At 51.3% G+C, this 23,547-nt stretch overlaps 1 protein-coding gene and 1 long non-coding RNA gene across 18 annotated transcripts in view; one reads left to right on the top strand and one right to left on the bottom strand.

Annotated features, from left to right (window-relative positions):
- TMEM229B (transmembrane protein 229B) overlaps positions 1 to 15,902 on the top strand; it is a 44,320-nt gene extending 28,418 nt beyond the window's left edge. For 3 of the 17 annotated variants that reach the window (XM_084969512.1, XM_084969511.1, XM_084969514.1), the window contains exon 2: positions 12,245 to 15,902. In XM_084969512.1, the coding sequence (XP_084825638.1) occupies positions 12,266 to 12,769 (504 nt within the window). In that variant the 5' untranslated portion in view covers positions 12,245 to 12,265 and the 3' untranslated portion in view covers positions 12,770 to 15,902. Of the gene's footprint in view, positions 1 to 1,846; positions 2,028 to 3,003; positions 3,126 to 5,307; positions 5,465 to 8,059; positions 8,206 to 12,244 lie in introns of those variants that run through there. The other 14 variants (XM_084969517.1, XM_084969520.1, XM_084969508.1 and 11 more) reach the window with 14 other exon arrangements.
- On the bottom strand, positions 13,120 to 22,976 carry LOC146401810 (uncharacterized). Its single transcript, XR_014811006.1, has 2 exons — positions 20,656 to 22,976; positions 13,120 to 16,719 (listed from the first exon to the last, which is right to left on the bottom strand). It is a non-coding gene; the product is annotated as an uncharacterized LOC146401810 (long non-coding RNA).
- Between the last annotated feature and the right edge of the window lie 571 nt (positions 22,977 to 23,547).

Here is a 23,547-nt window from a genome sequence, read left to right as displayed (position 1 = left end):
TCATGCCTGTCCTTGCTGTAGGGTTTTGGGAGAATCCGGAGAGATGTTACACTAGCCAAAGTGCAAGTCCTAGCCACATGTTTGTTGTGTAAGGGGCTAATCACACGTTCCTCGGCTCCAGAAACTTCTGGTTCAGGTCATGTGGTCCACAAGGGAGCCCCATGCCCTCCACACCCTGGGACCAGCTCTGAGGGGCCGGGGAGCGTAGGACAGGTCTGGGGACAGCTTGTGCCCTTGGAGGCGGAGGTGGGACCCCTGCTATACCATCGCCTCCTTGTCCAGCCCCCTGGGAGAGCAGGAGGTATGCAGCGCAAGGCTGGCGCCAGGAGGGAGCCTCTTCTGGCTGCCGCTTCACCTGCCAGCGCTGCACCTCCGCCAGCAATGGGCTCCCAGGGCTGATGGCAGCGACACGCAGGCTGTGCAGCCAGGATGTGCGCTTCAGTTTCTGTTTCTGTTTTGGTTTTGACTTGTGCTATTCAGGCGGCCTGCTGAGGACCCAGAGAAGGGGAACTGCCTATGGGGGTCGGGGGGTTCAGCTCCCCAGGCGCAGGGTCGTGGTGGTGCTGGGGGCTTGGGCGCATTGGACATGCCCCATTAAAACCCTTTCCCCAAGGCGATAGGTACGTGTAAAGGTGACCCCTGCCCAGGCTAGGAGAAGGGGGGAAGGGTGGACAGGTGGGGCAGGGTTAGAGGCTTCTGTTTGTGGAGGAGCTGGGGAGAGACAGGGGCCAGGAGAGCAGAGCAGCCCGAGGCACCTCACCCCCTCTGTCCTTCCCTTCTCTCAGCCCAGAGACTGGGTCGCACACCCTCCCGCCCAAGCCCATGTGCACACAGTGAATTTCAGGTCCCCTCTTGGCTCCCCTGCTGCCTTGCAAGTTGTCAGCTTAGGGAGCAAAGGCCTGAATCACCTCTGCTCAGAGCCTGGGAGGGAGGGGGAGGAGGGCCATGGGTATCATCGCGGGATGGTGCCTCTGTGGTGCCCCCTGCTTGGCCATCCACTGGGGGTGGGGGCAGTTCCCACCCCTGGTCACACAATGTTCTCTGCTTCTGAGCGGCTGACCCTCCCTTCCTTAGGGCCGGGCTGGATCTGAGCTCTGTCCTTGGGCTTGTGCAGAAAGTGCGCTATTCAGGGGATTTTCAAGGACGCTTCGGCATCTTCATATTAAAACCAAAAAAACTCTCAATATCTCTATCAGGTGGTCACGTCTTAGGTGTATATTAAAAATATGTACGTGGCTAGGGGCATGATAAAGTCAGATTTTTATCAGCTTGTAGTCAGTTACCAATGTTAATAGGAAGGGCCTCAATAATAATAAACTAATAGCATGAAATAAATATGAGGGTGGGGGATGGTGGGTAGAGGGTTTTAACATGTACTTTGTTGGCATGCTTGTTTTGGTGGGTGGATTTGTACTTGGCTCCCCAAATGCTAAGACAAATGTCCTATGTTGTCTGCCTTCTGTGAGGTTCTTGACTGCCCTTGAAAACAGATGTACCCACTGCAGGGTGAAGGTGAGAGTGTAATTTGAAGCTAAATGAGAATGGAGCTGGATTCTAAAATTATATCCCTGCTCAGATTTACAAGCGTGTACACATTCACTCGTGGCGCAAGAAGCCTTGAGTCCTCACCCCCACGTGAAATGCCTGGGCTGCATCCCCGGCTCTTATCACTTGATCAACCAGACCTGGGCAAACAGGACGGCAGAGAGGAGGTGGCAGGCTACTGGAGAGGGCTGAGCCGGAGCCCAGAGTTGTGATGTTTGCCTTGAGGCTGCCTCTCTGCCTGGCCTGGTGGCCCAGGGCTGGGGACAGCTTAAGCTAATGAACTCCTCCTCTTTAATTCCAGGGACAAATAGAGGCCACTCACGTACTAGGCGAGGAGCAACTGAGCCTTGGGGCTGATGCTTGCCCACACTGCTGAGAATGGCACCAAGCCCTGCCAGGCACCGGGACAGAGGTTAACCCGGGACACTCCTGGACAGTGATCCTGATGTCTGTTGTGAGTCGTGCACTCAAGGGTGTGATCAGTGAGTATGTTACTGGCTCCCTGCGGATCATGGGTATTTCTCAACTTTAGGTAGATCTTAACTCTCCTGTCGGTTGAGAATTTAAAAACCCAGGGCCAGGAGTTCCCACTGTGGCTCAGAGGAAACAACCTTGACTAGGACCCATGAGGATGCGGGTTTGATCCCTGGCTTCACTCAATGGGTTAAGGATCTGGCGATGCCATGAGCTGTGGTGTAGGCCAGCAGCTGTAGCTCTGATTCGACCCATAGCATAGCCTTCCATATGGAAGGTCCATATGCCACAACTGCAGCCCTAAAAAACAAATAAATGACCCAGGGCCAAAATCTATTTTCAGCCAACCTGGGTTTGTAAAATTAGTTTGTGATTGGAGAGCCTTTCAGGAAGTATAATTGAGGTGGTTTGTAGCCTAGGTGGTGAGAGCAAGCCTGGACCATGGAGTGGGGTGGAGGTGGAGGTGGAGGCCATGATGAGAACTCAGTGACTCAGACAGACACCTGTTCCCCACGTGATACAGAATCTTCCAGAACAACATAGAACTTCAGCCTTAAAGCAGTTGTACCCTTTCATCCAGTGATCCCATTTCTGGAATTATTCCTTAAGAAATCTTTCACTAGGAAATAGTCCCAGCAAAGAAAAGGGCTGAATTCTCTTGCTACAGGCATAAAAAAGATGTTTCTTGTGGTGTCGTTGTAAGAGTGGAAGCGGGAAACCGTTGTTCTTCCTTTGTTGGATATCTAGGTTAATAAATTGCAGTTCTCCACTTGGTGGAATATTACTCAGCCATTATAATAAGGAGGACATAGGCAATATAATAACGTGGAAAAATGATTATGGTGATATAATGCGTGAAAGTGTCAGATTACAGAATCAGTCCATTATGGTAACTTGTAAAATAAACACATGAGAAAAAGACTGCAAAGGGGAAATGATGGTGGCTGCTAGTTTGCTGGAATTAGGAATGCTTTCTCTTTCTAGGATGCGTGGATTTGTTTCTTTTAATACCAGATTAAATCTGGGAGTTCCCATTGTGGCTCAGCAGAAATGAATCTGACTAGCATCCATGAGGACACAGGAGGTTCAATCCCTGGCCTTGCTCGGTGGGTTAAGGATCCAGTGTTGCCATGAGTTGTGGTGTAGGTCACAGACAAGGCTTGGATTTGGCGCTGCTGTGGCTGTGGCATAGGTTGGCAGCTACAACTCTGATTCGACCCCTAGCCTGGGAACCCCTAGCCTGCAGCCCTAAAAAAACAAAAATATAAAAAATTTTAAAAATAAAACTAAATTAAATCTGGACAAGCACACAGCATACCATTAAAAGTGACTTTCTCTAAGATGTGGGTTGATGGGGGACTTTTTGCTTTCTAAGTCATTCCCTTCTGTAATCCTTAAATTTTAACAGTGAGCACATGTCATTTTTGTAATTGCGAAAACGAGATATTTTAAAATGCTAGAAATACAGATAATTTAAGGCTGAATTTCCCAGGAAAGGGAAGAGAAAGGCAGAGCTGGTTAGCTGTTTATACCTGCCCTCTCAATGCTTAAGGGCCTGTGCCTGTTTGGGCCCATCCCTTCATTCCCAGGTATCAGGGGTCTTACTCCCAGGCACTGTTCTAGGCACTGGTTACCCAGCAGGGAACAAGGCAGAACTCAGTCCTTGTGGAACTTTCATTCTCAGTGGGGGAGATAGACCATGAACACGTAGCAAAAAAAAGAAAGTGCCATGATTCAAATGGAGTGATGTCAGTGATGGGGAGGCTATTTTGAATCAGAAAATTCTCTGAAGGGTGACTGGTTGAGCCGAGATCTGAATGACAACAGGGAGGCAGCCACGTGAGGTCTGGGGAGGGTCTTGCAGGTGATGCACAGGATGCCCTGTCTGTGGGCCCCATCTGCAGGCTGCCCTTTGCTGCCTGAGCCCTGGTGAGCCGCTGTGCCAGGCTGACTGTTCCCCAAGCCCACTTGCCCCCCTGCACCTGCCAGCTGGGATTTGCTTAGCATCTGAGCCATCTGAAATCCTCCCCCGCCTGCCACCCTGTGTGGATTGGTTGCTGCTAATACTCTGGCGGCGGCTGCTCTAGGCGTCCCTTTCTGGGCAGCCTGCAACACTGGCCACTGCTCTTGGCTGGCTTTTCCGTCCGTGGCAGCACCATCTGAGATTCCCAGCAGCACTGAGGCAGGCTGGCAGTCGGAGGCTCAGGGTGATGTGGTGTCCTGGTGAGAGGTCTTTGAATGGCACATGCCCTAAAGCCTTAAGGAGTGGCTGCTGCTCTGATCCTGTGAGGGTCAGCTGTGACCCTGGAGGACCTGCATGAGGATCCAGCCGGAACTTGGCTGCAGAACAGAACTTGGCCTCTTAGAATAGGGGCCACTTGGCTGAGAGCTTCCAGTGGCTCTGACCCCAGTGCTGGGCTTCATTAATGATCTACCTAGATGCACACGTCCTCTTTGCTTCCGGTTGCCTCTCCATATACCACCTCAGCCTTCCAGAAGCAGAAACTCAGAAAATGGTAGTGCCCTCAGAGAAGCCTGTGGTCAGGCTCCAGGGCAATGTGATGTGCTGACTCGGAGTGCAGGCCCTGGAGCTGGGTTTGAATCCCAGCTCTGCCTTGCACAGCAGTAAGAACGTAGGTTAATTTTCTAGCCTTTCTCTGCCTCAAATTCCCCATCTGTGAAGTGGGCTTGAAGATTATCTGAGTTAATACATGCAAAGTGCTCAGAACAGGGGCTTATTACTACTGTGATTTGGGAAGTGGTGTGAGGGCCCTTTCAGGAGCTTTCCCAGGGGGATGCCCACAGCAAGAGGGTGGAAGTCCGGAGCAGGACTCTTGAACGTTGCCCCCTAAACCCAGCTTGTAAAACCGCCCACTGCTCTCCAGACTCCTCTGCTTTCAGTCTGCCCATATTCTCCTCTCTACCCGACCCCAAGGTTCCTTTCCTGGGCTGTCCCGTCTTTGTGTCACGGTCCTCGGGATGTTTGTGTTTGTCGCCAGGAGAAAGAAGCCAACATCCCTGAGCTGCTGGTTCCTCCTGGTGTGGGTTTCTCCAGGGCTCTGATCGCAGGGCCAAACAAGGAGGTGCTGAAAGGTGCAGGGCGGAGGACTCCGGTGCGGGGAGGCCAGGCAGGGACAGGGGACCGGCAGAAATGGTGAGGGGAGCCTGTCCTAGCTCAAAGTTTAAGCGTGGCTCCTGTGACTATTAGAAATGGGTTTGGGGAGTGGAGTTCTGAAAATCCACCCCGGCCAATGCCTGCCTCTAATTTTAGCATCTGTCCCATCACAGTGTGAGCTGCCATCCCAGCTGATGACACTGTCTCATACCCCTGTCCCTGTCCTCAGCCCTGCCTCTTGGCCCCAGCCAGGACTTCCAGCTTCCCTCATTCATCTTCCCGCGGACCAGTCCTGGCACAGCTCCTCAGACGCGGCCTGACCTCCCCTAGGTATGCTTCCCCTCCACCCACCTGAGTTCTTCCAGGCACAGAAGTTTCTAAAAACAGAATCCAGGCCTTGGGCTTGCCCTGCTCTTCTCCCACATCCTCTTTTCTGTTCGGCAGCTTGCCCCTCTCTCTCCCTTTGATCTTGCTTCTGCTCTCGGGGCTTGGGGGTCCATCTCTCCCAAGTCACCTGCCCCCCCACCGGGGAGGGGGGGTGCGATGACTGGAGCCTCTGAGAAACCTTTCTTGGCCACCCCAAAAGATGAGACCAAGAGGCACGGGGAGCAGGGCTTTAGAAGCAGCATCAAGGTGGGGACTGACCTGAGTGAGGATTCTACTAGGTGTGTCAGGCTGCTGCAGAAGGGCGTGTCTGAAGAAGCCCCTTCCCTGGATCCTGTAGGGAAGAGGAGCCAGGGGTTTGAGTACCAGTCACAGGGACAGACTTGAGTTCAGAGGGGCCTGAGCTGAGCGGAAGGCAGAGTAATCCATCTCCAGGTCGCCACCGTCCACCTGCCTCGGACTATGGATCCCTCTTCACTCCTCTGTGCGTTGCCCAGCTCTGCTCCTCTGTGCGTTGCCCATCTCTGCTCCTCTGTGTGTTGCCCAGCTCTGTGCTGAGCAAAGCTTAGCAACCTGGTGAGGGTTCAGGATAAAAGGAAAGAAAGCATGAGAAGCTGTGCCAGGAACGCTGGTCCTTCCGCCCCACACTTCTTTTAAAACCTGACCCTCCCAGGGCTGGTTCTGAGACCCCTTCCTCAAACCTCCTGAACCACAGAAGGCCTGGAAGCTCACACTGATTCTCCTCGGCTGAGTTTTTGTTCTTCGGTGGGCTGCAATTACTGGTTTCACGGGTCGCTTGGCTGCCAGGTTGGTGCTCTGGGTGGAGGTGAAGACCTGACCTGCTTGGCACAGAAGGCTGCAGAATGACCCCACCTCGGGTGGGAGGGAGAGGAAGCCTGGCTCTGTGCCAGAAACGAAAGCCATCCTTTTTGGAGCACTTGCTATACCTGCTATGTAGCCCTCGGAGGTGGTTATGCTTGTTATTCTCACTTTATTACAAGGAAACTGAGGCACAGAGAGGTCAAGTAAACATGCCCTAGATCCCAGGTGGAGGGTATTGTCATGCAGGACACAGACCCAGCCAGTTAGGGTCTGGGGCCCCGATGCTTAACCACTGCACACCCTTCACATCTGTAAATCACGGTTTGTTGTTGGGATTGGCTCAGGAGGGATGGACGTATATTGTTAATTTTACACAATTTCAGGTTTCTTTAGGTTCCTTTGTCTGGCAAATTTATCAAGTACCTTCTGTATGCAAAGCACAAAGATGATTATAGTCATTCAACAGATGGTTTTTTGTTTTGTTTCTGGGCGTGCCTGCAGCATGTGGAAGTTCCCAGGTCAGGGATCGAACCTGAGCCTCGGCAGTGATAAGGCCAAGTCCTTAACTGCTAGGCCACCAGGGAACTCCCAACAGATGGTTTTAAGAAAATTTATTTTTAGAAAAGTGACACATACCTGTTTAGAAAAAATCTCGAGAGTTTACAAAAAGGTATAAAGAAGGAAATAGGAGTTCCCGTCGTGGCACGGCGGGAATGAATCTGACTAGGAACCATGAGGTTGCAGGTTCAATCCCTGGCCTTGCTCAGTGGGTTAAGGATCCGGCAGCTGTAGCTCCAATTAGACCCCTAGCCTGGGAACCTCCATATGCCACAGGTGCGGCCCTAAAAAGGCAAAATAAATAAATACAGAAGAAGGAAATAAAAATCACTTATGTTACCATGCAGAGATGACTGGAACTAAATTTTTTGTAGGTATGCCTTTGCAAAATCAAAATCATATTAAGTATTCTGTTTTGAATCCTGCTGTTTTTCTCCTAATATTCTATGAAACATTCATCAAGTGGCTACTAGTGCTGGCTTTCACACGAATCCTGGTAAAGCCTGGTGCTAACTGTGGTCACCGAGGCAAACAGGGTGCAGAGGGGGACAGGGCAGTGGACAGTTCCAGAGTTGCCAGATCTTAGGAAGGTCTTCACAGAGGAAGAGCTAGATCTTGAAGGAGGATTAGGCTTCACAGGGCATGGGGTTGGAGGGGGGTGGTGATGGTAGCGGTGGTAATAGTGGGGAAGGCACCCCGGGTGGCAAAAATGGCAGTGGAAAGATCTACAGGACAGGCCCCAAAGCAGCAGTGGGTCACAAAGGGGTTGAGTTTTCCTCTGTGGATGTTGAAGCTCCACTAATGGGCTTTAAGTGGGGAGGAACATTGGATTTGCAATTTAGAAAGACAGCTGTTTCAACACACTCCTTCACAGTGTGATGAGTGCCTTGAAAGGAGCAAGGCAAAGCCGGGAGACTAGCTGGGAGGCTAATAGCGTCATCCAGGTGAGAGATGATGTGGCTTGGATGAGAGCAGCAATAGGAGGAATTAAGGGGAGGAGATGGATTGCAAAGATATTTAAGCAGTAGAAAGGATAGGCGTTAATGGCTGGCTAGGTAGCTTGGCCATGTGACTTGCTTGGGCCAATAAGATGTTAGCGGGTGTGACCTAACCACTTACCCAGTATTGAAAAGTGCAGGTGCAGCAGTGGTGCTTGCTCTTGGGCTTCTGCCCTTGCTGTGAGAGGGGCGGGCTGGGGGCTGGTCTGCTGGGCCCAGGAGAAGGAGGAAAAGCAAGGGGAGCGGAGCCCTCAGGTGACTCACAGTCTCATGATAAAGGCTAGCCAAGATCTGCCAACCCACAGACACGTGAGTTGTAATGATAAATGAGAGTTGATTTAAGCCACTGAGTTTGAGGATGACGGGTTCTGTAGCAATTGCCAAGTGATTAAAAAGTCTTCATTGTCGAATGCTCACTGTGTGTGAGACACTATTCTAGACAGCCGGGGATACAGTGCTGAATCTGACAAAGTCCTTACCTACAGGGAGTTCAGTTTCAAGTGGGGGTTAAGCAGAGAAACAAGAGTGACACCAGGGTTTCTGTCTACTAACTAGGTACCATTAATCAAGATGGGCTCAGAGGAAAACACATTTGTGGGAGAAGATAATGCGTTTGAGTTAGGAAAAAGTATGAAGTGCCTGTATGATATTTAGGTGGCGTTCAGAAAGGAATGGGATTAATAGTATAGAACACAGGAAAGATGTCTGGCTGGGGACTGCAAGTTATCAACAGAGTGAGACAGAAAATCATCAGTACAAAGAGACAGCCCAGCATGTGCTGTGGGTATTCAGAGGAGGAAGAGAGGATTTGTGGTTGGGAGGATGGAAAACATTTTGTTCGGAAGGTAACCTGTAAGCTGGGTTTTTACTTGCAGAGGCAAGGGGAGAAGGGCACATAAAACGCAATAGATAGGATTGTGGAGGCATGGAGGTAAGACAGGGAGAGCTGGACTGTGAGAATCAGGCTGAAAAAGTAAATTGGAGTGAGATCATAGAGCGTCTTGAATGCTAGGCCCAGGACACTGTAGCATTTCATTAGGAAATGGGGAGCCGTTGAATGTTTTTGAGCAGGGGAGTGATATGAGGCACGCATGTCTAGGAGATGGCTGTAGTATGCAATGGGATGAGTTTTGAAGTAGAAATCAAAAGATATAGATTCTAGTCTCTGCTCTTCTTTTTTTTTGTTTTCTTTCTTTTCTTTTCTTTCTTTTTTTTTTTTTTTTTGGCTGCGCTTGTGACACATAGGAGTTCCCTGGCCAGGGACTGAACCCATGCCACAGTTGTGGTCTGTGCCACAGCTGCAGTAACTCTGGATCCTTAACCTGTTGCACCACAGATGGGACTCTTAGTCTCAGCTCTTCCATTCACTGGTCGTGGGATATGGAGAAAGGGACTTCTCTCTGAGCCCAACTGCCTCTTTTTGAAAAACGAGAGTCAAACTACCTGCCCTTGGAGTTCCCGTTGTGGCTCAGCAGTAACGAACCCAGCTAGTATCCATGAGGACACGGGTTTGACTCCTGGCCTTCCTCAGTGAGTTGAGGATCCTGCATTGCTGTGAGCTGTGGTGTAGGTTGTAGATGTGGCTCGGATCCCATCTGGCTGTGGCTGTGGTGTACGCTGGCAGCTGCAGCTCTGATTTGACCCTGAGCCTGGGACCTTCCATATGCCAAAGGTGAGGCCCTAAAAAGCAAAAACAAAAACAAAAAAAAACCCAAAAACTACCTGCCCTTCACATGAGTCTCAATTTTGTAAGAATTGGTGACAAAATGTGAAGTGTTTGGAAGATCACAAAGCAATGTACATGGGTGAGTATTTTTGTGGCTCAGTCTGCTTCAGCTGAAAGATGAGGCTGAGATTCCCAGATGGGCTGGTAGACTGCGAGTGTCATTTTGGTAACCTCTGTCACCGCTCCCACCTTGGAGAGAGGACTGACAGAAGTGTCAGCCCGGAGTCCACTCCCAGCTGGCAGAGCTGGGGTTCGTGTTCTTCTGTCCTGCCTTTCCTTTCTTGATGAAACCCTGAATTCTCCCACTCTGCCCTCCACGTCAATGATGTGTCATTTAGAGAATGCCTGCTCCGGGGAGGCCTGTGCCAAGGCTGCAGAACAGAGGATGGGAAACTCTCACTGCCCTCAAGGAGTACACAGGCTGGTTGGATCAAGAGGGCATGTGCCTCGAAATAGTAAATAGGGGTGGCAGTGGATAAAACGCCAAATGTGTCATCTACACAATCCCTGGAGGAGGGCCAGGCCAGTCTTTGGGGAATCAGGATGGGGCCCTGAAGACGGGTGAGGTTTAACCAAAGAGGAAGGGGAAGAAATAAGAAGTGGAGGGGAGGACTCTTTCCTCTCTCAACCCACTGGTTTTCTCTCAACATCGAAACTAAACACCAAAACTCACTTAATGGAGCAGTTAAAGACAAAGGTTGCTCCACTGGGCAACCATTGAGCAACCACTTCATACCCATTGGGATGGCCATCATCTAAAACCAGAAAAGGACAAATGCAGGCAAGGATGTGGAGGCATTGGAATCCTTATGCACTGCTGGTAAGGAATGTCAAATGGTACATACAGCTCCTGGGAAAACGGCAAGGCCACGCCTCAGAAAATAAAAATCGAATTATCCTATAATCTTGTTTTTCCACTTCTGGGTATATACACCCCAAAGAATTGAAAGCAGGGATTTGAATGGGTATTTATATACCCATATCCAGAGCAGCATTATTCGCAATAATCAGAATGTGGAAATATCCATTAATGGATGAATTGATAAAATATGATATATCTAGATAGATTACAGTGGAATATTATATAGCCTTAAAAAGGGATGAACCATGAAATAAGCCAGTGCAATAGGACAACTACGGTGTGATTCTACTTAAATGAGATACCTACTGTGGTCAGACTCATAGAGACAAAGTAGAAGAGTGGTTGTCATGGGCTCTAGGGAGGGGATGGGGAGTTAGCGTTTAATGAGCTTAGAGTTTCAGTTTGGGATGATGAAAATATTTTGGAGATGGCTGGTAGTGATGGTTGCACAACAATAAGAAGTACTAATACCACTTAAGTGTATACTTTAAAATAGTTAAAGTGGTAACTTTTATGTCTATGTTCACATACACACAAAAAAGATGGCTGCTTGAAAAGATCTCAGAAATATGAGTGATGTGGATCTGGTTGAGAAGAAGTAGGGGAAGTGTGGGGGATCCAGTAGATGGCCCTGGTGAAAAATCACCAAGTAGCATGGAAATGGGGTGATCAGTGGGCCAGGGAAGCTGACTCTTCCACGGACCACAAATAAGAAGTTATGATAGGGAGTGTAGTAGACACCTCCCTCCAAGTAGCACTTGAGTAGAGATGGTCAGAGGAAGCCAGTGAGACTGTTTTCTTTCTTTTCTCATGCCTTCTTGACTCAGGTAAGGAACATGAAATAAAGGGATAGGATCTGTGTTGGACGTAAAAAATACGCACAAACTGAAAGTTAGAATTAAGTTTTATTTGAGGCAAAATGAGGACTGTAGACTGGGAGGCAGCATTTCAGATAGCTCTGAACTACTGCTCCGGAGAGGTAGGGGGGAATGTCAGTCTATATGTGATTTGGGTGCAGGGGGAGGTACATGCAGCCATGCACGCATTTTACAGGAGGTTACTGCTAGTCACAAGAGCAGATGTCACCATGACGGATTTTAGTGCTTTTCCAGATATGAGGAGATGCAAGAATTAGGCTCATGAAATCTTCCGAAAATATCTAAATATCTGGAAGTTCCCGTTGTGGCTCAGCAGAAACGATTCTGACTTAGTATCCATGAGGACGAAGGTTTGATCCCTGGCAAAGCTCAGTGGGTGAAGGATCCGGGGCTGCTGTGAGCTGTGGTGTAGGTCGCTGAGGCGGCTCTGATCTGGTGTGGCTGTGGTGGTGGCAGTGGCGTAGGCTGGCAGCTGTAGCTCTGATTAGACTCCTAGCCTGGGAACCTCCATATGCCATGGGTGTGGCCCTAAAAAGACAAGGGGGAAAAAAAAAAGGAAAGAAAGAAAATATCTAATGAAGACCTGTTGTGCCAGTTTTCCTGGAGCACAGAGCACCTCACTCCTGATCGCCACCCTGAGCTCCTTTCAAGGGGTGTTTAGGGTCAGCAGTTGCAGTGGCTTATGAGTCAGTCCACCAAGGGGCAGGTGGCCAGTGCCAATCTCCAGTTCACCGTAGGTAACCAAAGAGAAAGGTAGAGGCAGGTTTGAAATCCCTTCCCCCAGTCTGGTCACATCAGAGACCTGAGCCTGGCGGTGGCAAGGCAGTAGCAGGAGCCCCTCCGACCCCTCCTTCCTCACCCGTGTCTCCTCTGCATTGCCAGCAGCCAGCCCCGGTCCACGCCATGGCGTCCGCAGAGCCCCTGACAGCGCTGTCCCGCTGGTACCTGTACGCCATCCACGGCTACTTCTGCGAGGTGATGTTCACAGCCGCCTGGGAGTTCGTGGTGAACTTTAACTGGAAGTTCCCGGGGGTCACCAGCGTGTGGGCGCTCTTCATCTACGGCACGTCCATCCTCATTGTGGAGCGCATGTACCTGCGCCTGCGGGGCCGCTGCCCGCTGCTGGTGCGCTGTCTCATCTACACGCTCTGGACCTACCTGTGGGAGTTCACCACCGGCTTCATCCTGCGCCAGTTCAACGCCTGCCCCTGGGACTACTCCCAGTTCGACTTTGACTTCATGGGCCTCATCACCCTGGAGTACGCCGTGCCCTGGTTCTGCGGGGCCCTCATCATGGAGCAGTTCATCATCCGAAACACCCTCCGCCTCCGCTTTGACAAGGACGCTGAGCCCGGGGAGCCCAGCAGCCCCCTGGCCCTGGCCAACGGCCATGTCAAGACTGACTGAGTCGGGGGCCGCTAGGTGGGGCCCCGGGGGTACGGGCAAGGGTACCAAGCTGGTGGGGTTGCTCCCTCTGTACAGCACAAACCCTGCCCGGTAGGGCACACAGTGCGCGCATCCCCTCCACGGTGGGCGGGAGTTGGGGGCGGGGCGTGGAGGCGGCAGAGGTACTTTGGGGAAGGGTCGGTGGATCCCAGCCCAGCTCAGAGGCTAGGGGTGGGAGGCCCGTGGCGACGCAGGGACTGGACTCTGCGGGTGACTTTGAAAGCAGCAGGCCCTGTTCTGGCTAAGGGACTCTGGGAATGGGGCAGCAGGGGGGAGGCAAGGCCGGAGGTGGCTTTGGGCTGCGGCAGTGGCCAGCTCCCTCCCCCTCACCTGGTTCAGCTGGGGTTTGGCTGGTTCCATTAGGCAATATTAAGGTGCTTGCTTGCAACCAATACCTCCCTAGGGGGCCTGCTGAGCTGCAGCCTAACAAGAGACTGGGCAGCCAGGAGGCTGATTGGCAGGAGTGCTGGTCTGCAAAGCTGGGAGGCCGTCCCTTGGCTCTTCTCTCCTCCCCCAGGACCCCACGCTGCTCCCTTGGCCTTCTGGGGCTCCCCCCCCTGGTGCTGGATTCCCACCAACCTTGGGCTTTTGGAGGTTTCAATCCCTGTGTGTTCGGTGGCGTTTCCCCCGTTTTCTCTTACTGTCGAAGCCTTTACCACTAGCAGCCCCTTTATCCGCGACAGCTACCCCACCTGCTCCTACCTGCAACTCCCTGGCCAACACAGCAGCTGCCAGAGATAGAACCCTGAGCAGACCTCTCCTGCCCTCTTGCAGCCTTCACTCCACTGTTCCGTGGTCTGATGCCTGGGAAGTTCCTGCGTTCCGTCTCCTCACCACCCTAGTCTGGTGAGCTGTGGCAGTGCCCCTGGTGCTCTTCTCCATGCCACCTCCCTGCAGTGGCTAAAAACTGAGGATGGCTCCAAAGCACAGTCAGGCCAATATGGGCCTCATGGAAACACAATGGGGACCCAGAGACAAATCAGTTCAGGGGTTAGGGGGATGGGATAGGCAGTAGAGGCACCGGACCGGTTTATTTTCAAACCAGTCTGGGGCAATCTAGCTTTCTAGGAGGTGGAGGAGCAGGGATCCACTGTTGGAGAGCCATGGAGAATGCATGAGTGAGAAAAAGAGGGCCTTTCAGCTTTGGGAGGGTCTTCAAAGTATCCTTAGTGGGAAGGGGTCCGTTCTGGTTCTGCCATAGCCCCAGCCCTGCAGCAAAACCTCCTCAGGGCTACCCCCTCCCCACCCCTCGCAGAAAGGCCGACCCTTCGAGCTTGTTCCTGAAACAGTATTAACTCTGCCATGCTCATGGGCATTGTCATTTCGGTTGCCCCACCTTCCCCCATGACGGGTCCATTGCTGGCAGTGGACAGGTGAAATCCTAACTGCAGCCCACTTCGGGCTCTGCCCCCCACCCCCTGAGGGGAGGGGTCTGTCAGAACGCAGCCTATCCCATGGTACAGTCTCTTCTTGACCATTACTAGGACTCTTAGGTAGAAATTAGCCTTTCCCTTTTTATAGAACATTAAAAGTAATAATACCACCTGTGGAGAGCACCTCCTCTTCTTGCTTCACCTGGACTGTGCAGACAGCACCAGCTAGGGTGGAGGGGCTGGGGGATGGGCATGCGTGATGTCCCAGATTAGGAGAAAGGCTGGGAGAGCCTGGTAGGGCTGCGTTCAGTGGCTGACCCTGTCTAGGATGGGATGAAGGGTCCAGCCTCTACGTCCTCGCTCCTCAAGTCCAGGCACAAACTACATTTTGCAGGGGTTAACCCTCCCTTTGATTTTACTGTGGCCCCCATTCCAGGATGTGGGGCTTCCAGGGACTCAGCCTTCCAATGGGGACCAATTGCTTCCCAATGACAGGTGGAGGGGACTCCAGAGGGAGATTATTGTCAGGTTCCCTGTTCCCTCTGGATAATGGCTTCCTTGGTCTTTCCCCCTCCTCCGTGTGATCTCCATCTCCAGCACCCCTCCAAGCCCCCCACATGGGCCCTTAGACCACACCCCTCACCTTTGCTGTCCCCTCCACAGCAGAATCTGGTGGTCAGCTTATTGATGTCTCTCAGCCCAAGGCCTCCACGATTCTCCACGAGAGCAAGCCCTTGGATGGCCTGGCCAGGTCCAGCTGCTCCAGATGTTGCCCTGTCCGCATTCCCTGGCACCAGCTCTCTGGGTCCTATAAACTCCCGAGTATGAGAGGTTCCCAAGTAAACCTGCCTGGCTGGCAACGTGCAGAGCACTGTGCTTCTGCTTCATCCATGTGCCCCGTGGCTCCTACTGTCCCTCGTAGGGCACAGAGCCCCCAGCAAAGGGAGGTGATGGCCTGGAGCTTGACCACAGGATCTGTAGGCTCAGAGCTCACCAGAGGTCACCCAGACCTCAACTCTTGCATTTTTGGGTATCTTCAGGACCCCAATCTCTTAGTGCCCAGGGACTCAAAGTTTGGAGGGATCCCAGCCCTGCAGAGCAGGAGAGAATCTGCTGTTTATGAACCTCTGGTGTCCTGGGCTTCTCTCAACTGGACATGGCAGCATCTCTGAGTCACAGATCGCCATGTGCTACCCTGCATGGTTGAATCGCTTCTGATGTCTGCTAGGTATCCTGTCCCTTGTGCTGTGCCCCCTCTGATGCCAGTAAGTCACAATGGCCCATGCTTATTCACAGCAATAATAACCTAGGGAGTGCCCACAAAGTTCTTTCGTCCTAGTCCCTCATTTTCTGCACAGGTCTCCTGGGGAGGCAGCCACTGAGCTGGTCCATTCATGAGAACCTGTGTTTATGAAGCTCTGGGCTCTGCAGACATCATCACAGGGGATGCAGAAAGATGGGAGGCCCAGGCCTGAAGGAGCGATGGCTAAGGCAGGCAGAGTGCCTTCCACCCTGAGGTCACCCCAGGCCTAGAGGAGCTGCAGGTCCCTGCTCTGCAAAAGAGCCTTTGAGGCGGATGGGTCGGTCTCCCAGCTACGGCAGCTCTTCAGAAGGTTACATAATTGGTTTGTGTGCTCATTGCCTGCTCTGTCTCCATTGGTCTTTTTTGTCTCTTTCTTTTCACATTCGTGCACATAAAATATACTGGTGTTTGTGTTGCAGGACTGGCTCAGACCCATCTCTGTTTCTTCTGTTTGGAGCCCTTTTCCTAGGGGCTGCTGGAGGCCGGGCCCCTCACACTCGGGCATCACACAGACCTAAAGCCAGAGGGCTGCAGGTGGGGCCATGCTCCCGGGAGGGTAGGTGGCACCCTCCACCAGTCCTTTCCACCATCTCTGCTCTGGCCCTCTCTGGTAACCTGAACTCTCCACCAGCCCCAGTCCCCCATTCCCCATCAGTAGTGTCATCTGGTCCAGTCCTGACCTCGGGCCCAGGCTGCAAGGAGGATGGGGAAGCCCAGGCAATATCTAGGTTAGCTATAGGTTAGCCACATGTGCCCATGAGACAGGTTCCTCTCAAAAATGCCATCCCTGACCTGTGATGTCTCGCGGGGCGGCGGGGCCCATGAAAAGAGGCTGAGGGTGCCCCAAAGAGCTAGAAGGCCAGAACCCCTTACTTGCTGTTACTTTGAAAGTTGTGCTCTTTAGAAACAGAGTTCTGCCCTCCCCTCCACTGCTTTCCCCAGGAAGTGCATCCCTGCCCGCTCTGTGTACCTCGGCTCTATCTAGCACCCCTCATTCTTCTCTCCACTTCCACATCATGCTCCTTCCCACTTTTCAGCTCCCTGGAAGAGGATGGAGGGTTCAGAATTTGCTCAGCCAGTTTAACCAAACCAAAACGGCCAGTGCCATGCCCCCTTCCTCCATAGCCAGGCTGTAGAACACCTGCAGGTTTTTTGAATGGAGTAGGCAGTGTGCTTTCTGAATCACTGAGAAGGACCTCTCCCTCCCCTACTCTTTTTTTTTTTCTTTTTTGGGCCTCACCCTTGGCATATGGAGGTTCCCAGGCTAGGGGTCTAATCGGAACTACAGTGGCTGGCCTACACCACAGCCACAGCAACGCCAGATCCAAGCTGCGTCTGCAACCTACACCACAGCTCATAGCAACACCAGATCCTTAACCCACTGACCGAGGCCAGGGATGAAACCCGCAACCTCATGGTTCCTAGATGGATTCCTTTCCCCTGGGCCATGACAGGAACTCCCCTCCCCTCCTCACTTGATGGCATTCATTTCTTTCCCCTTATAAAAAGGAGCAAGCCCCAACAATCAGGTATCTGTTAGTATAAACAAATTTACAAGGCTGGTCCATTAGAGCAGGTTTTTATAAAAAGAAAGAGGCACACATCATGACCCAAGCTCTGCCTAATGAAGCTTCAGAGAATAGGCAAGAGATAGGCCCTAGAACAAGAAGGCTGAGGAGACTAGAGCCCCTTCTTCACTGGCTGTATTCTGCTCAATGACGTACCCTACTCGATATGTTCCTTCCTCAGCATCTCTGCCCCAACCTCACCCAATTCAAGGAACCTCCAGGCTCATCAGACTGTACGTTAGAAGAGCCAGTCTTAATACTTTTGATAACAGCTGTGGTTCCTACCACTGCTGGCACCACCACTGCTAGGACTGGGACTGTGACAAGGCACTGCCCTGAGCGCTCACACTCATTCTTGAATTTTCTCCTGTTGGAGGGGAGCACCACCATTTCCCTATTTTACAGAGGAGGTCTGGTGGCCCCCAGTCTACGACCCCAATTTATTTGATTGATTGATTGATCAATTTTATTTATTTTTGGCTTTCTATGGCCGCACCCATGGCATATCGAAGTTCTCAGGCTAGGTGTTAAATTGGAGTTGCAGCTGCTGGCCTACGCCAGAGCCACAGCAATGAGGGATCCGAGCTATGTCTGTGATCTACACCACAGCTCACAGCAACACCTGATCCTTAACCCACTGAGCAAGGCCAGGGGTGGAACCCGCAACCTCATGGATACTCATCAGGTTCCTAACCCACTGAGCCACAACGGGAACTCCTACACCCCCAATATGCTACATCGCTCTTTTGTTTCAATGTTAGCAGAAGACGCCGTAGAGAGAAAACTTGTGATGTACCCTGTATTCTGTACCCATTTGGGAATTCCTTTAAGAGTGAGAGCTGGAAGTGCAGTATGGGGAAACCTGGGAGAGAACTCAAGGCTTTAGGCTGGATATGGGGCTCTCCATCCCAAGGCACATCCCATAGCTGCAGTGATTTTCCTGTTGAGATGACGCTCTGACCACCTCACTCCCTACTCCGGTCTCTTTAATGATTTCCCATTACCTTTAGGATCAAGTTCACCACCTCAGCGAGGCTTTGTGGTTTGGCCTCATTTCCTGCCTCCCCCTCGGTCGGGCACAATCCAGGGAGAATGACTTGTGGTTCCCCTGGCAGCTCCCCGATCACTGCCTCTGGGCCTTCAGCCCTGTGTTCCCCTTCCTGGAACACTCTTACTCCTTCTCTCAGCCCGACTAGAGACGGATGAGCTCAATTACAGCGCCAGCATCCCTGGGCTCTGTTTACTTCATGCTCTCCCTGGCCTCAGCTCTCGATTTAGTTCAGGCAAACTCAGGATAAGAGCTGTCTCCCTGGAAACTCTCAGCATGGCAGCTGCCAGCCGCAGTAGCCAAGTTCTTCCAGTGCTGTCCGTGCAGCAGCCCTTCGTTCATTCATTCACCCTACTAAGCGCCAGGTCCTGGGCTAGGTTTGCAGCACCACAGGGAACAAGGCAGACTCATCGCTGCCCTCCCCACCTGAGGGCTACACCCCAATTACAGGATGCAGAGAACGCTGATGGTGGGCTGATTGAGGGACAAGGGGTTACCTAGATTTAGGGGGTCAGGAAATAGGTGTATGTCTGATAGCCAGCAGAGGGGATGAAGCATAGGCCTCCAGGTAAAAGAGACAACATGGGCAGAGGCTGGGAACTCACAGGGAGAGCAGGTGGCCCTGTGGGTTTTAGGAGCTCCCGGGATGAAGGATGGAGTCCACAGGAAGCTAGGCTAAGATCATGAAATGTCTTAGAAACCAAGGCAGGGAGAGCGCTAATAAACAAAAGAAAATAGCAGGCTGTACCGCATTAGAACAGAGTGAAATGCAAATGAAGGGGGAGCACCATTAGATTGGGGGCCCCTGAGAGGTCTTTGGGAAAGAGATGATGTTTAGATGGAAATCTGGATAATGAGGAGGGTGAAGACGGGGAAAGAGCATTTCAAGCAGAAAAAACAGACAGTACAAAGGCCCGAAGGTGGGAAGGAGTCTGGATTGTTTGAGGAACACATAAAAGCCTAGTGTGGTTGGAGCTTGTTGAGAAAGGGGGGTGAGGAGGAGCACAGGGTGAGGGTGAGAGAGGTGGGCAGGGGTCCGAGAGTGTAGGGTCCTGGAGGCCTGGGTCAGGGGGAGGGGAGAGGGATGGGAAGGAGAATTGGGGGGCCTGGCCCGGCTCCTCCCGGGGAAACCTGCCAGGGGCGTGGGATCTGGGAGGGGAAGACTGCAGGCCGAGCGGGGGAACCCTCATAGCCCAGCATCTGTCCTGATCTCCTGGAGGCGGGGTCATGGATGGGGGCCCGCATAACCCCGAGGTGGCTGTGTTTGGTTTCTGCAAACCTTTCTCTCTCCTGTTACATACGCACTCCTGCCCTGGGGGAGGTGGTTAAACCCCATAGGGCTTAACAAACTACACTTCTTTCCCTTTCCCTGTCTTTGTATCTCTCCCCCTCTTCTCCACCACACACTATACACACACATCACACACACACACACACAGAAACTCACGCACATACACACCTTCCCCACTCTGAGCAGCCTCTTAGGACCCATCCTTTGACTCACTTGCTCTGACTCAAGCCTCATGATGCACCGGCCAGGAGAGTCTAGTCCACCCCCCATCCAACCCACCTCACCTCACCCCACCCCACATCGTCTGCTTCAACCTGGGTGAGATGGGCCATCCTGAAGCTACCGGGGAGCTCAAGCCTCCCTCCCGCCCACAGACCTTTGGCATCTCCAGGGCCTGGCAGTATCGGGGTAACCCGGAGCAGGATGAGGGTTAGGGGACCGCACAAGTATTGAGACAGAACTGAGGTCTAACCCTGGCTCTGCCACTTACTCTCTGTATGACTTCTGACAAGACACTGAGCCCTTTTGAGATTTAGTTCAGCGAATTTAGTTCAAATTTAGTTGGTTTAGTTTACTTCACTGGGGGCACGTTCTAGCCTCCCCCCCAACCCCCCAACAAGGCTGAGTGTAAAAGTAATGACATGGAAGGTCTGAGGCAACCAGATTCCAGGTGAGCACAGCAAACATCTCACAGTGGACTATTCCCCACCCCTGTTAGTAAAAATCTGTGGGCATGGCCCTCAGGGGATTCTTCATTGGCCACCTCTGGCCCCCCACCTGCCAGTTGTAGGGAGAGGGGCCATCTGAGTCTGCTTGGGACTCAGGGCCTTCCTGTGCCCAACCTAGAAAAGTCTGGGGCAAACCAGAGCCAACCGGGGACCTTCGTTGGAGGGAGTTTACAACCTCCTTACCAAGGACTGTCCACTATAGTTCCTGCTTTGCAGAAGGACCCCTCTCCCACTAGACAGTCTTGGTGGACCCTCCTCTCCCAGGCCAAGGAAGGACAAGGATGTCCAAACCAGGACAGTCAGCTTGTTTCTTTTAAATCTGGGTCTCAGAGTTCCCGCCGTGGCACAGTGGTTAACGAATCCGACTAGGAACCATGAGGTTGTGGGTTCGATCCCTGACCTTGCTCAGTGGGTTAATGATCCGGCGTTGCCATGAGCTGTGGTGTAGGGTCGCAGATGTGGCTCGGATCCCGCGTTGCTGTGGCTCTGGCATAGGCCGGTGGCTACAGCTCCGATTCGACCCCTAGCCTGGGAACCTCCATATGCTTCGGGAGCAGCCCAAAAAATGGCCAAAAGACAAAAAACAAAACAAAACAACAGTAAATAAATAAATAAATACATCTGGGTCTCGACACAAAGCCTGGGGAAACTGTCTAATAAATTGTTCCTGCCACCTGGATCCCTGGAGGCCTTTGGGTTTCTGTTGTTTTCTCAGCATGTTCTTTGGCCTTCTCTTCAACACTCTGAGAGGTGCCCCTCACAGTTTTCCAATTAATTCCTTCTTGGCTTATGCCAGTCAGTTGACTCTGTTGCTTGTAACCAACACCTCTCCCATGCTCTGAGTAGCCGTAAGAACCCTCTGGGTGTTGACAATCCAGATACTACCTACATGCCTGACTTCTGAACATCTGATCATCACCTATGATTGTATCTTTAGCCCTCAGGCTCCCTCTTCCTAATTCATGAGATGCTGCCCTATCCAGTGTGCACCCCACCTCCAGGAGACCTCGCCCATGAGTCTATGCTCGCCACCCTGGCACCTGCTTGGAGCTTTAGGTTGATGGCTGAATGCTAAGGAAGCTCCCAGTGTGGGAGTACCCCAAACTAGGCCCTACTTTTATGAACTGAAAAGTGCCCAGAAGTGTAAATCATGACCTTTCAAATTCTGTGTATATTCCAGGGTTCAGGGTTTCAGACCTAATCCAATTGGAATTAATCGGATTCAGGAGCAGTTCTTTTCCGCAGTAGGGTCCCTAGGAAGACTTCAGAACCCTGAACTAATATTAGCCCCATTTTCAGACCAGGAAACTGAAGGTCTCTGAATCCTTTAGAGGCAGAGGCAGTCTGCCAACCACCTTTGGATGGACAGTCAAGGGCAGCTAGTGCCCACTGCCTACCTGGCTTGCCCATAGGCTACTCCCTGGGACAGTCTCTCCTGCTGAACCAAAGCCAAAGGTCAAGGCAGGAGGCAGAACCTTGTCTGGACCTCTTTAACACCAAAGAGAAAGCCTTGTTCTTGGATCACTTTAGAAACCAAACAAAAGAACGTTAGGTGTTATGTTACTGATTTTCACTCAGTCTGTTCCCCCAGGGTCTCAGATCGGCTGACCAGCAGGACCAGATGGCACCTTTTGCAGGAAAATTTCATCATTTCTGTCTCTATGTAGGCCTTGAGCATCCTAAGAGACAACTCACCTTTTCCTTCTGGTTGACATATCTGTGCAGCCCTTCTAGTTATTCATATATTTTTCCTTCCCATGACTCTGCTGAAGGTACTCGGGGACCAATCCTAGCTTACATTTCATATCCTTGACATGACAGCTGACCTTGTACAGAAGGAGGGAGGGAGATGGGAAAGCATAGGGTCAGATTGCTCCACATTCATAACTCTATTTGTAATCAGCCCCTTTCTCAGTCTTTCCAGAACGTGAGCATCTATACTCTGTGTTCCCCCAGGCTTCCTGATTGCTCAACAGAAGAGGCAACATTCCAGGCTTTGGAGTCATTAGACCTGAATTTGAATCCCCAGTCCCTGACTCACTTGGGCATATGATGTAACCTGTCAGTTTTCCATCTGAAAATGGGGCTCATATGAGTCCACACCTCCCAGAGTTGTGGAGATCAGACCAGACGATGCCTGTCAAGGGCTTGGCATGCAATCAAGGTCAGATGTTAGGAGGAATATTCTCTTTCGTTAGTCTCACACATCAGAAGCAAGTAGATGTCACTCTGGCCAGCATTTCTGGACTCCTGCTGATGTGGTCATGGAGGCCAAAATCATTGGCTTTGAATGTTCCCAATCTGAACTGGGCCACATATTATCAATAGAAAAGCTAATTAACCTCTGTACACACAAGTTTTCTCGTTTGTGAAGTGGGAAAGATCAAACCTACTCTATAGGATTGTTGGGAAGGTTCAGTTCAATAAAAGTACATGTCTAAGATGTTTAGTGCAGGTCCATGACTCCTTACCCCAAACCCATTGGATTCTGCAAGACTTTTTGGATTTCAGAAAAATAATAACATTTCTATGCTGTGTATTTTGTAACTCCTGGGCCAGGTGTGTGTCAGCATCCCATAGTCAAACATACTATTATTTCTACAGGAAACCTATGACTATCATCCTAAGTGGGATAAATTCTCACCTTGTGAAATAGGCAAGGCAAGCATTAAAATTCTCACTAGGTAACAAGGTCAGGAGAGAGGACTGTTCAAAATATGTGGTCCAGGATTAGCGACACCAGGATCCCTGGGTCCTCAAGCCCAGGGACTCTTCCCATCATACCACACACTAAGACAGACACAACCCTGTTAAAATCATTCCTTTTGCTTAGTGCACTTAGAAAAAAAAAAAAAAAGAAGAAGCAGCAGCCACTGGAGTTCCCTTGTCCAGCATTGTCACTGCAGCAGCTCAGGTTGCTGCTGTGGTGTGGGTTCAGTCCCTGGCTCGGGAACTTCCATATGCTGCGGGTTTGGCCCAAATACAAAAAGCAGCTACTAAATAATCAAGTTTTCTTCTGGTCTAAGTGGATGTGTGTATATTTCTACATTCTTTTCATATTCTGCTGTTCCCACTCTGGTACTGGGTATACACTTCTTTGTATTGTTTTGCGTTGTAGTGTTATTTTTAAAAACTGTAAAATCTTCCAGAATCTTAATGTAATTCAGTTTAGCTGTTCCCCTATCACTGGGTATTTGCATGTTTCCAATTTTGCACTGTTCTAAAATAATGCTCCGTCACTCACTTTAAACTTGGCCTTGGGGATGAGCAAGCACACTGATCTGAAAAAAACAAATGCCTGTCCCTTGAGCCCCCGGCTGGCTGGCAGCCTTTGGGAGATTGTATTTCCAGGCACTTCCACCACATATTTGTTGTTCCCAATCAACTAATCAATTAGGATTTATCGAATGCCTACGTGGGCAACAGGG

This window comes from Sus scrofa, chromosome 7 (assembly GCF_054392235.1).
Source record: "Sus scrofa isolate SSC_HxYL_T2T_F1_AM1 chromosome 7, Sscrofa_HxYL_maternal_Yorkshire_Landrace_v2.0, whole genome shotgun sequence".
In the NCBI taxonomy this organism is placed as follows: Eukaryota; Metazoa; Chordata; class Mammalia; order Artiodactyla; family Suidae; genus Sus; species Sus scrofa.
This window is presented reverse-complemented; position numbering and strand designations above follow the sequence as displayed.